Source organism: Gadus chalcogrammus, chromosome 14 (assembly GCF_026213295.1).
Source record: "Gadus chalcogrammus isolate NIFS_2021 chromosome 14, NIFS_Gcha_1.0, whole genome shotgun sequence".
Lineage (NCBI taxonomy): Eukaryota > Metazoa > Chordata > Actinopteri > Gadiformes > Gadidae > Gadus > Gadus chalcogrammus.
In genome coordinates this window covers 14,537,378-14,552,138 of record NC_079425.1, presented here as the reverse complement: position 1 = coordinate 14,552,138, position 14,761 = coordinate 14,537,378, and the positions used below count along the sequence as shown (strand labels likewise).

The window sequence follows — 14,761 nt, the reverse complement described above, 5'->3', positions numbered from 1 at the left end:
ATTATGACGATAATCCCCTAATGGGTTCCGTCCGCGCTTCCAACTCTTCCTGCGCCAATGAAACCCCCACTCCACTCCGGGCTCAGTGGTGCTCCGTTCGCGTCTCCGCCGGGTTTGGTTAGACAGAACAGCTCTCTGCTTGCGTGTGAGTGTGTGTACGCACAGAAGTTCATCGGAACGGAGGTCACTACAAGATATCGATTTCAACGGAATTGGCCCCAAAGTGCAGCGCGTGTCGCGGGAGGAGAGATACGCCGTGATGGACGTTGTGCACCAACGTGGTGGGCGTGATGTTGTGTTTTCTTTATAAACACCCGAAACCCTGACCCAAACCTCGCATTCAGCGGCTTGGATCTACCAGAGGATTTATCAAACCGTTGTTTTATTTATTTTTTGGTTTTAATCTCACCAACTCCAGGATTTATCCGTGATGACAGCTATGTGGGGAATACAAGTGGCCTTGTGTACTTTCTCCATGCTGTCCCTGTCGTCCGGAGGAGACGTTAAGGCGCGGGGCTGCGGGGAGGTGAGGCAGGCTTATCACGAGCTGGGATACAGCATCGCCGCTGTGCCTCACCAGGAGATATCAGGTAGGCACCACTCCGGTAACAAAACCTTACCTTCTGTCAATCAAACATCCAATGACAACCTAAAAGAGAATACAACGATGGACTTCGGTCTGGACTACCTGGGACTGCTTTACAAAACGCGGACGCCTGCTGCTGTTAACAGATTCTGTAGTAGTGTGCAAGTTTGGGTTCTTTCACTTCCAACGAGCCGCAGTGAAAGTGTCTTAAATCGCATCGCTTCCTTCCGTCACGTAGTTAAACATGGTTTGTTCAAATATGGATGATGTTGCGCCTTCAGTCGATAGGAGCTGTCCATGGTACACAGTTCCTGTTCATTCTGATCGTGGAAACAAGGTGTGTTTCATTCATAACTTGGGAAGGAGTAGGCTATATATAATACATCCAATAAGGAGTATGCTCTCTCTGCATGGCGAGGTACCGCTGCCTTCAGTGATTGGGTTTCTGTGAACAGTCTTGTTGCTTGATTAATGTTTCATAATGAAATAACATGCTTATGATTAGATCAAAAGAATAAAAAGAAAAGGTGTTACAGTACAAAACATTTTATATACAATATATAGGTATTATATCCAAAGGCAGCATAGTTGTTTGTGACATTTTCAAACTATTGCTGGGAGTGTGTGACCAACTACCTTGCTGACGGATAACTTAAAGTGCATAATTTAAGATTAACCTCTCGAAGTAGAATAAAGTAGGATATTTAACATAATAGAGAAAACAATATGAATAATAACATAAATTCAACATAAACTACCCATTTAAGTAGACTAGGCACTAGGTGTTCAGAAGAATAAAGAATAGAAAGAAACATAAAATACATGACAGAATTGCATCTCCTTCCATCCATTTCATATAAAAGATGCTCAGACCTGTTGCCGTATTCAACACGGTGCTGTCAGGAGCTTTCAAATATAAACTATATTATTTAACAGTAGGGGGCTCTGTACACTCGAAACGCATTTGCCAGAGAAGGCTTTTCTCAAAATTCGCAGCCAAACATTTTCTTCTTTCGATATTTTGCTCTTTTGATGTAGACGATTTATATTGATGGTTGTCATAACCTCTTGTTGTGGTTTCAGTTATATTATCTACATTATGTTCTCGGTTATATAAGCAATATGTATATTATTATGTTATTCGTTATATTATTTATATTGTGCTATCTGTTACAATATCTTCATTCATTATGTTATCAGTTATATTCTAAGCAGTTCTGGGATTAAGACTACCTCACTAAGAGAGGCTTCAACGGCGGATCTAGAAACGAACCTGTCAAGCCAGACTTTCTACTGTCGAGCTGATACAGTGGAGAAAGGGTTTTAATAAGTCGCTGGTCGCAAAACGCACACATATAATGGTATACGCTTCTTTTGGGACAATACCTGTGTGTGTGTGTGTGTGTGTGTGTGTGTGTGTGTGTGTGTGTGTGTGTGTGTGTGTGTGTGTGTGTGTGTGTGTGTGTGTGTGTGTGTGTGTGGGGGGCAAATGGGGGGGGGGGGGGTGTCATTGTGCAGTTAGAGACTTGAATTCATTATCTCGTCATTATAACTGTCAACTTTGATTTAAACAATGTTGGACCCCTCAGTTGGCCCACCCAGCATCCATGTATCATCCCCTCATGGACCAAATCCATAAAATGAAGTGTTGAATTGACTACCTTGCATTTTAAATCAGATTTTTTAAACTTGCATTATAGGTTGGCTGCACACACACACACACACACACACACACACACACACACACACACACACACACACACACACACACACACACACACACACACACACACACACACACACACACACACACACACACACACACACACACACACACACCCTAAAGGTAGAACCCAACGTTTTCAAATATTTATTCAGTATTTCAGGGCATATTAATTCAGGCACATTATGTATTTCCAAACCTTGAATGAAAAGCAAAGTGTGCTATTTTATCAGAAAAACATTTTGATTGATAGTAAACTGACGCTAGCTTTGTTAGCTTATGTAACACCTGTCATTGAACAACACCTTCATGGTAATTGCTGATCTACAAATGTCACTGTTTGCTATGATCAACATTAAACCATCTGTTTTTGGGAGGGTGGCGCACAGTGATCAAACACTCATTAAAATTCACATAAACCATGTTCTCAATGTGTAATTGGATTTTTAATGTCTTCGAATAACCTTTAAGTAAATACCACAGAGGTTAGAGTCCTTGCATGCTGCTTTAAGAAAATGACTTCATTAGGGGTAATTAGCAATGTTAATAAAAGCTTGTAATCAGATGTATATGTGTTGAGTTAGCGGGATTAGCATCCGTCCTTACATGATACGCTGAAGCGATGCCACTTCCCTTCTGGCTACAAGTAACATTTTCTTTACTCATTTGCATATGCTATTGAAAACTTTAGGGCAATATACAACTTTTTTCTGAGTTGTGTACACAGAAGCAGATATTTGAACTACACAACCTGAGGCAAGGTTTTTGATTGCTAACGTGATACACAAAAAAGAAAAATACAATTAATTTTTTAAACATTTTAAACATTTTCTTTGCATTTTATCTTCATATATTCTCCCTAAACACTGAAATGGCTGATATATTTGTGTGTATTTTAATATTATAGTTTTAATTGTGGTTGATATGTAAGGCTACAAGACATCAGAAAGACCTTATGTTGATCCTCCAACCATTATCTTCTGGAAACCTGCACAACACCCCTGTCTTTTCCTCTGCTGCCATAGCACTCGGGAAACCTCTCCCTGCTCACACCAAGGGTACTGAAACCATTATTTTAATTCCAAACATTCAACTTTCATCCTGTGTGTTAAGCCTCCCCTTCATATCACAGCTTCTCTTCCCCTGCTCTCTCTCCTGCCCATCTACTCTTTCCCCCCAACATAAACACGTGGTTTTCTGTTTGCTTCCTTCTTCATCTGTTAGTTCCTTTTTTTTTTAAACATCAGATTATCAACCTCAGATGTTTACCCTAAAATGAGACCTTGGGACCTTTGAAAGGTGCTTCATATATATATATAAATATATATAGATATTTTTTTAGAAAGAATACAAATACAGCTGAGTTGCATGTTGGACCATTAGGAGTAACACCGACTTTAGCGGCACGTTGTAACTTTGTGGTGCAAACCATTCCGTCATAGTCAGTGCAGTCCTTGGCAGCCGGCTGTATTTGTCCGGGGAGAATAGTAATAACTGTTTTGGCAGTGAGTTGGACAAGACGTAATTGGTTCTTTTAGCCTTCCGGGATGGAGGTCAGCCATGTTGATAAATAGAACTCCTCCTCTCCTGCTCCTCCTCTTTCTCCACGAGGGAGGCACCTGGCTGTTGCTGCTGCGGCCGTTGGTGGTGGGAGGGAGGGTGAGAGGGGGGTTGATAGGGAGGGAGGCTATCAGTAGTTCTCAGTAGTTTGAGTTCTGTTTGTACAAGGGCAAAAACAGTGGGTTCTGTCAGCCAAACCAACTCAGGAGGAGAGGGGAGAGGAGGGGAGGGGAGAGGAGGGGAGGGGAGTTGATGGGTGGAGAGGATGGAGGTTGAGGGGTCGAGAGAAGAGGAGAAGAAGGGAGTGGAGAGGACCCGAGAGGAGGGGAGCGGAGGGCGTTGAGAGCAGCGGATGAGCACAGTGACAAGAGGAGAGTGGAGGGGAGGAAAGAGAAGAGGGGAGAGAGAGAGCTGAGATTAGGGGAGAGGTGGATGGGTGTAGAGAGGAAAGGAGGGTAGAATAGAGGGGAAGGGGGGAGACAGGAGAAAAGGAGGTGATAAGAGGTGACAAGAGGAAACGAGAGGAGGTGATGAGAGTAGGGGAGAGGATGAAGTATGACGAGCAATTGCGGAGGGGAGGCTGAAAAGAAGAGGAGAGTGAGGAAAGGAGAATAGGTTAGGAGAGACGAAAGAGGTACTAACGTATGAAGAGAGATGGGAAAAGAAGAGGAGAGTGAGGAAGGGAAGGAGAGGATGAAGTATAAGGAGATCAGAGCAGCGAGCGGACAGCCATGTGGAAACCCAGTGGGTCTGTTCTCCCCTTGTCCTATCCTCCTCTCTTCTTCTCCTCTCCTCCTCCTCTGCCCTCGTGTCCATCTATCGCCCGGTTCGGAGAAGGTCTATTACACGCTAGTCAGTCACAGCACGCTTACAGCCATGAGTGAGCCCAGCGTGTGTGTGTGTGTGTGTGCGTGGAGGTGTGTACGTTTTTTCTCAGTTAGTCATCAATCAATGCGTCACACCTCCAGAATTTCTTGTGGACCTGCTGTTTTCAAGAACAATAGAGCAGAGAGCCATGAAAAGCTTCTGGCGCTGACCTGGGACGTCTTTCATGGCAGCATTAGCAGCTAGTTTAAACAATTTCACAAGCGTTACCATGGCACTAGCTTTACCATGGCGGCAATAGCGATGTCTACCTTCTCACCAACATCTTTCAGGCTGTTTTTATTTATGTTGTGTACTTGGTAACAGTTCACATTAAGGGTACATTGATTAACCATTGATTAACTCTAGTTAATGCACTAATAAGCATTAACTAACAGATAATAGTTAAATAATGGTCTAGTTATCGTACATAATGATGTTCATGTTTAACAATCTTGATCATGTTAATAAAGGTAATGGTGTTCATGTTAATTAAGGTATTCATTTTTATAACCCTAACCCTAGCCCCTATGCTAAGGCTATACAATAATGCTCATTAATGCATTCAATTTTGTTGATTAATGGTTAATTAAAGTTCACCTATTTTAAGGGATAGCCCTAGCAGATAACGGAATTCACATAGTGTGCACAACCAAGTACCAAAGTTTATACTCCCAGTACTAAGGCTGTTGTCAACCAAAGAAAATCTTGGTTGACATTCTACCAACTCAGATTCTTTGTCCGTGGTTCAAGGTTTTATTCAGTGTTTATTATAATGGGTCATTATTGATGGCTGCAATGCATGCAAAGGTGCTAAGTCTGATACATTCCTACTCTAAACCTATCGTGCATTAAACACAAAAATCAGAAAAAAAAATACATCAGCCTGCATATGTCCCTCTTGCCCCTGAATAAGGGATTAAGTAGCATCTTTTTCCTCAGAAAAGTAACACCATTTGTCCTCAGTAACTGCTGAGGACAAATGTAACTCAGTAACTCAGTAAATCGACAAATCAATCGACCAACCAATCGACCAACTGACCAGAGCTTGACAGTCCTACTAAGAACATTACCAAATTCATGTTCTGTAAATATGATTCAATTTTAATCTCAAAGCAAATTGAACGAAGAAAACAGTAATAACATATTGGGGGACATTCTATTTTTAGCACATTTACATAAGCATGTTCTTAGCTGTGTCAGGCACAGTAAGCTCCCACACTAGCTCATGAACATCTTCAGGGACAGGATTTGATGAGATGTGAAGATGAGCTGACACACAAGGACACACGTGCACTGCCATGCGTGCATATTGCCTTAGGAGAGCCAAATGTGTCAGGTCTTACAACTCACTCCAATCTTCACTCCTACACTTCTGTTTCCTCATATGACAAAGAGATCACAAACTATTCTCAGTTCTTGTTTTCCATTTTGAGTGTTACCAACTGTGTGGCACTGTTGTCAAATTTGATGAAACATGTTGAAGTGTTTGCCCGTCCACAATATTTGTTTTGGAATCAAAAGGAAGTGTATAATGATAATGGGACACTGGATCAGCAATTATTAGGTTAATACATATGCACAGAGAAAAGTACATTCAGCTAAGTATTCTGTAGTAGGATAAGAAGTATAGTGTATATGCATATGGGCAAAACAAAATGAAAAGGAACAGGAAGTTGGGATCCGATTATGGGAAAGGAATGAAGAGGTGCCATACGACCACCCTCTACACATTGCATGCATACATTGCACATTCAAGCTTACAAGGAACCATGGTTTGTGCTCCCAGAGACTCAGTGAAAAGACCCTTCGGCTGGCTTAGGAAACCAAGACAACACTTTCACTTTCACTTTTCAATCAGCTGCCAGCCTAAATCAGTAATGGAACACGGATTAGAGATTCCAACCCTCTCAAGCTGCAAAAAGCCGCTGGAGAATAACGGCGGTAAATTTGGAAGGAAGTATGTGATTGAAGTTTGGGGATTAGCAGGTCGCACAACGGCGAGGGATATAGTGGAATAGAAACAGGAGAGGGAGGATATAAAATGCCAGTTCAATGGAAGGCATTTGTGAGTTTTGGATTTACATCCCACTGTGTGTTCCACTGTCACTGGTGGAAAACTGGTGTATCCTGTGCTGAAGTATAAATATACCCTTTTTTAACGTGGTAATATGTCTTCGAGCTTCAACCTAGTAATATTTTAAATTTTGTCACTCTTACTAAAATAAGAGTGTAATTAGGAGAAACCAGTATTTTTGCTGCCAACTAGTTTGTGAAAGTTACTCTCTGCTCCATTCAAACTCTCTTTTACTATACTCTTCAACATAACAACGAAGGGACATCTGTTGATGTGTGGAGCTTGGTCTTGTCAGTGGTTAATGTTGATGGCCACGCCCGGGAGCGTCAAGCTTCTCTGTAACACTATAACACTACGATGTTTGTGGATGTGTGGAGCTCCGTCTGGGCAGTTGTTAACGCTCATACACACAATGGTACAAGCGTAAATAACACTACACTTTAAAAGCACTACAACTGCTTTTATTATGCTCATTGAACTCTAAGGCCATCTACTGCCACCAGGGAGGGAGGTTCTGTGTCCGAGGCTTTTCCACTCTGCCCTTTTTATTTTGAGGTGGCATGTTGTCCCTGTGTCCACATGGGTTTCCTCCGGTTGCTGCCGTATCCCCCAAACCAAAAACATGCAACCTATCCAGTACCAAGGCGAGGGTAGTACAACTGGACTTTTTTCCCGGGCACTAACCTTTGTGCTAACTGCTCCTAGTTGGTAAGCATAGGTCAAATGCTAAGATTTAATTTAAATTAAAAAAAAATAAAGCATAACTATGAGTACTTAACATACAGCCGTAGTTGTTATTTTCTGTCAATCTTACCATAAACAATGAGCTGAAAAAAAACAACTAAAACCAAATAGTTAGGGACTTTGCATGTGCATATCCTACAGCATATGCACATGCAAACTCCTTAACTAGGAGTTTGCATGTGCACATGTAGGGCTGGCCGATATTGCAAAAATTATTATCAAGATTATTTTTTTGATATATAATTTGATACTGCTGAAGCCTGAAGAAACCAGAGTGTTCATTAGTTAAACCTTACGCTTTTGTTTATTACCATATTTGTGATAAGGGAACATTGAATCACATTTAAATATCAACATTTAACTTCACAAACATGTTTTATCTGCCCCCAAACAGAACAATATAAGGTAGCTTGCCTTGTAACCTATTGAAAATAATGTAAATAAAAATAAAACCTCAGACTTCGGACAACCAATACATAAAAAGTAAAACAGTAGATGAACAAAGGCCCTGGCACATGAACTGAACTTTAATATATAAAATATGAACTAAGTAGTGCTTACGTAAGTGCAAAATGTAAACATTGTAAAACCAGATATTATGCTACATAAAATAATGTGTTTAAAACTAAAAGATATGTCAGTGACTATCACATCAAACTCCTTTTGGCAGGGAGGCAACCATCTCAAATGTTTGTAGAGGTTTATTTCTGCTGTGTGATTGGCTAACTGTGTTAGGGTAAATCAATATCAGAAAAAATAAATTATATCGAGCATTTATGACTAATGCTTATCGTCGTAATCGACGTGAGAATTATGGCAATAGATAATCGTAATAGATTTATTGCCCAGCCCTATGCAGCATATGCTACAGCATATGCACATGCAAACTCCTAAACTATATAATTAATAACTCCTAAACTAATAATTTTGCAGTGTTCCAGACACTTGCATATGTCACTAAGCCACTGATTCACGCACACCCACTCCTGCACTCATCTCAGGGTTTATAACAAGACAGAGCCGGGCCTCGCCTGCCCCTGTCCACTACACAAGATTACATCACAAAGAGAAAACCCCAAAGATTATTCTGCAGTTTAAAACAAGAAAAGTTGCAGGTTGAACAACGCAAGGTTTGGGAAAAACCTCACACACAAGACACCTGAATACAATAGTACACCATCGAAAATTACAGATATTTGTCTCCCGTTCACACCCACCCCCAGTTGCACCATAGCTGCAATAATATCCCTGTCATTACCAAGACACATGTTCCCGCTTCAGGGAGCGTACCAGATATATTGCTCCGGCCGCTCTCCCGGTCCCTGGGTGCCCTCTGTCTCTGCACGGTGATCTGGATATAGCCCTGTAGTCCCCTGCTCTGCACGCTGATGAGAGAGTGTGACTGAGAGACGTGCTCCATACTGGGCTGTGGGGAAGCGATCCCTTGTGACGTTCCCCATCAAGGTGTCAGGGATGTAAATACATATCACACCTGGGACTTTTTATTTTTGTTTTTCCCGACACATGCGGGTACACACTGGGTGACGCGAGGCGCTAAATAAGTTGGCCCTCTGAGATTCAGGGGGTAGGGATGGTAAGGAGAACGAAAGGCGGGACGACGAGTACACTAATAAACGTGGTGGTGTTGTCGCGGCAACGTCACACGCCCATCAACGACAGTAAACAAACTTGACATTGGCAGCTGCAACGAGTTGTTTATTTGCAATTATTTCCACTTTCACAATTTCGTCCCCTGAAGACAAGTTGAGTTTGGTGGAAGAATCGGCTCCATGTCTCTGAACAGTAAAGCGTTGTTATGCCACACGGTTAGGAGACCCAGACCCTGCTAGATGCCCCCCACCAAACACATCCTCAGGTCCAGTCACAAACCCTACGACAACAATGAAAAGAAGATTACAGGGAGGTTGAGTTACCCTCCCTCCCGTGGCCTGAGTTTCATACATGCTAGGAATAACAAGCTGTTTTGAATGACAAAACGTAACACAATACAAATAAAAGCTGCTGGTGTCCTCCAACGCTTCCTGCTGGTCCAAAAGCATCGGCTAATCTCATAAGTCAACCTTGTTTTTATGGGGGGACTATAGACCAAGCTAGGGGAGTGATGCTCAACCTAAGGGATGCCTATAAGGGGCTGCATTCTTTTCAGAGGGGGTGAACAGGAAGATTCAGAAAATATGCTTTTTTCTTTATGTTCCTGTTAATTTTTCCTTAATAAAGTAATATGCTGGTCTTAAACAACAAGTCCGAAAATATTTAACTGGGGTGGCACTTATTAAGTTTACATAATGATTCACTAGTGTGCGGTAACGCTGCTTTTATCCTCCTCTTTGCCTGTTGTTAACAGCAGTCCTTGTTCTAGCACAAGATGCTACTTCAAAAGGCCCTGGATCTTTAGAGGGTAAAGTACTCAGAGATAAAGGGTTGGTATATGTGTAGGGGGTACACTACTCAAGAGATAAAGGGTTGAGATATCAGAGATGGGGATGGTGTAGAGCAGAGGTCTTCAACAGGGGGTCCGCGGGGGTACTGCAGGGGGGTTGGGAAAGTTTTGGTTGATTAGACAATTTTTTTATATTCCCCCCGCAATTTTTTCCACAAATTGAAATGTCTTTAAATACACATTAACATGAATCCAACACACTAGCCGCGTTTACATGGACACTTTTGATCCGATTTCTAATCGGAATAGATCTATTCCTATCATGCGATCCGAATGGCATTTACAAAAGTGGTAAGCGTACGTTCGTATGTCTCTCGCGCACACCTGACACATCAGGACTGGCTGCGGCATTTTTATGCATTTGATTTCAATGAAAGCCCAGCAGGAGAGAGCTTTTCTCTGCCTGCTCCTTCAATTAAGAAGAAGGACAGCACAGTGACTCGTCCAGTCTTTATATCTACCCCCGACCTCCGCCGCAAACAATACGTATTTGGATGAGAGTGCGCAGCCAAGACTGTTGGGAGAGAGAGAGAGTGCTGTTATGTAAGGGATAATGTACAGAACGCCGGCCATTATCGGGAAAATAAGCGATCAGCAGAGAAATAGTCCACCAAAGATGTTGAAGTCGCATAGCAACAGGACACGCTGGGGTTGATAAGTTACCGGACTATTGCGGAGTGATAAGAAAGACACTAACAAACAACACTAATTTTCATTTCCACATTTATGTTTTAAAAATGTCTATTTGAATAGCTTTTATGCATGATAACATGCAATTGACAGACATTGTTGATCTTGGCAGGTATCAGTGTATTATGTTGTGTTATGATGCATGAACCTGTGTATTATTTGAATATCCTAGTATTGAATGCAAAATAACAAGGTACATTTATACATGGCACTATAGGACCAGTTTAATATAAAACACAATATATAAGCAGGGGGTCCCCGCTCCATCTGTCAGTCTGGGGGTCCTTGGGCTGGATGACGTTGAAGACCCCTGGTGTAGAGGAGCTAAGAAATTCTGCGTAACATGATCAGGAGTATTTTCCGTGCTGGGAAGCTGGCTATCTGTCCATGAGGCCCTCTACAGCCCCAGCCATCATAGACCAAACAACAAAAGCTGAAACTCATCCTGAGATCTAACTTATGTATCCTGTCCTCTAGCGTGCCCTCTAGTTCGACCATCATCTCGTCTAAATGTCATCAAAGGATTCCCGATAGCCTATCTGCTTCATGTTCCATTGTTGAAACAAATCGAACAACTTGTATTTATTCATTATTCTATCTATTGAATAGAAAGAAACACTTGGTCATACTTTACTCTACACACTTTACCACAGCATTGGCCTACTGAATGCCACAGATATATTTTAAGCATTGGACTGAATGCCACATAAAGATATAATTATGTTTTTGCACGTTTCCAACGTTTAAAAGTTCAGGGAAAAGTATATGCCTCTACTGGTGTTGCTTAAGCCAATAGCCTTTTGAGGCAGTGTTGTTTCCGAATATTTGTGTTAAGGGCCAATAATGCTTACTATCATACATTACTCACCATGTCTGTGGGCACATTTGTATGCAGTCACATGTTAATACCCCCCCCCCCAAAAAAAATCCCCCCGCAAAATCTCAGTTCAAAACTTGAGAGCCCTTCATGTGTTTGTTTAGTAGGTGTCATCAACCGCACTGTTGAACGTGCGTGGCCTCAAGGTGACATCGAGACGCATCACGGCGGGTGCGTAGTGTTGCGAGCATGCTAATCAGCCTCCGCTTTGGCTAATGAGGTTGTTATTAGGAACGCTTTGGTTTCATATGCAGTTAGCCCGCAGACGTGAGATGACAGTCAACTTATCCTGCACTTGACAAGAGGTCTGTGTCTGTGTGTGTGTGTGTGTGTGTGTGTGTGTGTGTGTGTGTGTGTGTGTGTGTGTGTGTGTGTGTGTGTGTGTGTGTGTGTGTGTGTGTGTGTGTGTGTGTGTGCTTTAAGATTATTATTTTATCGCGATTGATCGCATATTGAGTTGATTTGCAATTAATCTGAAACTTACGGAACACAACAGATTTGGGAAATGTAAAAAGGCGGTTAATTAGTACAATTGTAAACCAACAGTACATGTATAGTTAAATTCAAATAGCCTAAGTAGCACCAAAGATTTGGGAATTGAAAACAGCCTGGCACTTACTGCAATTGTAATCAGGCAGTTACTTACTGCAAATGTAATTGAATGTTAAGTAAGTGGAACTATTCTTTGGGATAAACCTTTCAAAATCAGAGTAAAAAATAAATATAAATAAAAGAATGTGCATTAATGCGTACATTGTTATTAATCGCGTTAAAATAAGATAATGTTAACTTATTATTAACGGGCTTATTTTGGCAGCCCTGATATACGTATATATATATATATATATATATATATATATATATATATATATATATAGTAGGTCAGGTAATCAAACCACTAACCCTGGCAGTGTTAATGCCATGCTCATACCAGTTGAGATAGCCAGGGAATTTAACACCTAACTGGCTATTTTAACATAATGCTCTTCCATTTGTGTTTGACAGGGAATCAAACTCTGCACACTGACCATATTAATGCCTTGCTCAACCAGTTGAGGACTGCTGAACCAATTAACCACTGAGCGAGAAATATGAAAATGTAAAGGATGAGACGAAGAGAAACAAAGAATGACTTGTAAAGAACCACCTTTTAAGTAAGTTAGTTAACACAATCTTTGTGTGCCATTCGTAATCTTCCTCAACGCCAAGGGTTAGGCCAAGTTGAGTCTCATTTGGTAGTGTTGTCCATAAAGTTTAATGTCTAATTCCCAGAGCTCCCTCTGGGGTTTTCTGAGTTAATGGTCAATCTGTACCCTCAATTTGAATTTATTTCGGCTTACTTTAATCTGCCCCATAATGTATCATTCTGTGACATGATCAGAAGTTCCCATCCAGACTACAACTCTACTATAATGTGGTCTGGTCTATGACTACTATGTTATCCCATATTTGTCATCCTCTCATATTGCCTCATTCATCCTCTCATCTTGGCTCATTCATCCACTCATCTTATCTCATTTTATTCTCTAATTTTTATCTAATTTCATCCTCTATCTATATTTGGTATCCAAGACTAAAATATCCTGACTGAGACACCCCACTGTGAAGTTATGTTCAAAACAATTGAGTCTGTTTGATTATGTGAATAATCAAACAGAAATAAGCTTGGACTTTATAACTGACCTGTGGATATCATAGGACGTTGCTTGATTACCAAATGACCAGAGGCTTTGATAGTGAGCTAACCTCTATGGCATAATAGCACTAACTATTTGGGTAAATAACAGACCTATTATTATCAAACTTACAGTATTGACTTCATTTCCTGCAGCAGTAGTGCCCAGAAATGCTATTACTTTTTCTCTCTTTTATGATTAGTCTTCTCTTTGGCTTTTCATAAGCCTTTATATTGAAGTTGAATACACACACATGGTTCTTATGATTTGGCCGATTGGTCATTACTGTTTGAGAATAGGTCACAGGTGGAAAACAGTCGGGCTTTGTATTGCTTATTCCACACACTGAATAATTGTAGAGGGCTGCGCTACACTCCTGTTTAATCGTTGAAAGTTGAAGAACCCTACCAGTGCTTCATGAAGTCCTACATGACATCACAGGGTATGGGGCAAGATTCAATGTAGAGCTAATTAATTTTCAACGGTGTGGGGAGGGACTCATCAAAGAGGAGTCTAAAAATAGCCAATGTGTTCTGAAACGCATTAGAAGATAAGAGCGGTGAAACAAATGGTTTAGCGGGTCAGGTGATCACACGATTACACACTTGCAGGTCTGCGTGTGTTGTTCTGCTTCTGTGGGATCATTCAAGAACAAGATGAATTGTATTTATTTGAAGAAGTCGAGAGAATGTGTATTCCCGTCATCCGTGAGTTTTACAATGTTGAATTGTTAAGAACAGTTGGGTGGAGTGATAGACTCATTACTGTGGCTGTCTCACAGTATTACAACCCAAGAACACTTCCTCCGCATAGCAGCTGACGTCCAGAACACTTTCGGGGGAAAATATATCCCAGAGGTTAGAAATCCAAAGTTAGTTACTTCTGAGCCAGAAGCTTAATAACCAAAGCCCTGAACAACAGCCAAAGCCACAACCAAGCATTTTATTTATTAAATTGCTATGGACTAATGGGGACTTTTGAGTCTCTAAGAGTAAGAGTTCTTCCAGCCAGATAGTCAGCCAGTGAATAACAACCATGAAGCAGAAAAGCAGTATCACAGTAAAATAACACGATTCGCAGATGGATTTGAGGACGGCGTAAATATTGAAATGTAATATAATTCATATTTTCTAATTAAGGGACAGTCTTTATTTGAATTTTTTGGGTGAATCCAACTTGATTTCTAGACTTCAACATCTTCTTTATGGTTTATTTGATTCTGCAATGAGGATATTCGATGTGCATCTTCAAACTATGTTGTGTAACCAAAACAAGTCATAACTTTACGAGCTAATGTTTACTTTTCTAGAGGAGAGGGGTTTCATAACTGTTAAATCCTCTTAAAATCCACTTAAACTCGATTTTTCTAACACATGCATGTCAGAGATATGTGCTGCCACTACTGAAATCACAATATGTACTTACAGACATACAAAGGCAAATAAAGGAAACCATTTAAACTCTTAACTAAAATCAGGTAAAATCAAGTTTATAATTATTCTT

The 14,761-nt window shown here is 40.9% G+C and overlaps 1 protein-coding gene across 2 annotated transcripts in view; it reads left to right on the top strand.

Annotated features, from left to right (window-relative positions):
* Positions 1-317: 317 nt before the first annotated feature.
* Positions 318-14,761, top strand: part of gpc6a (glypican 6a) — a 109,479-nt gene continuing 95,035 nt past the window's right edge. For both annotated transcript variants that reach the window (XM_056608103.1, XM_056608104.1), the window contains exon 1: positions 318-590. In XM_056608103.1, the coding sequence (XP_056464078.1) occupies positions 431-590 (160 nt within the window). In that variant the 5' untranslated portion in view covers positions 318-430. The remainder of the gene's footprint in view (positions 591-14,761) is intronic.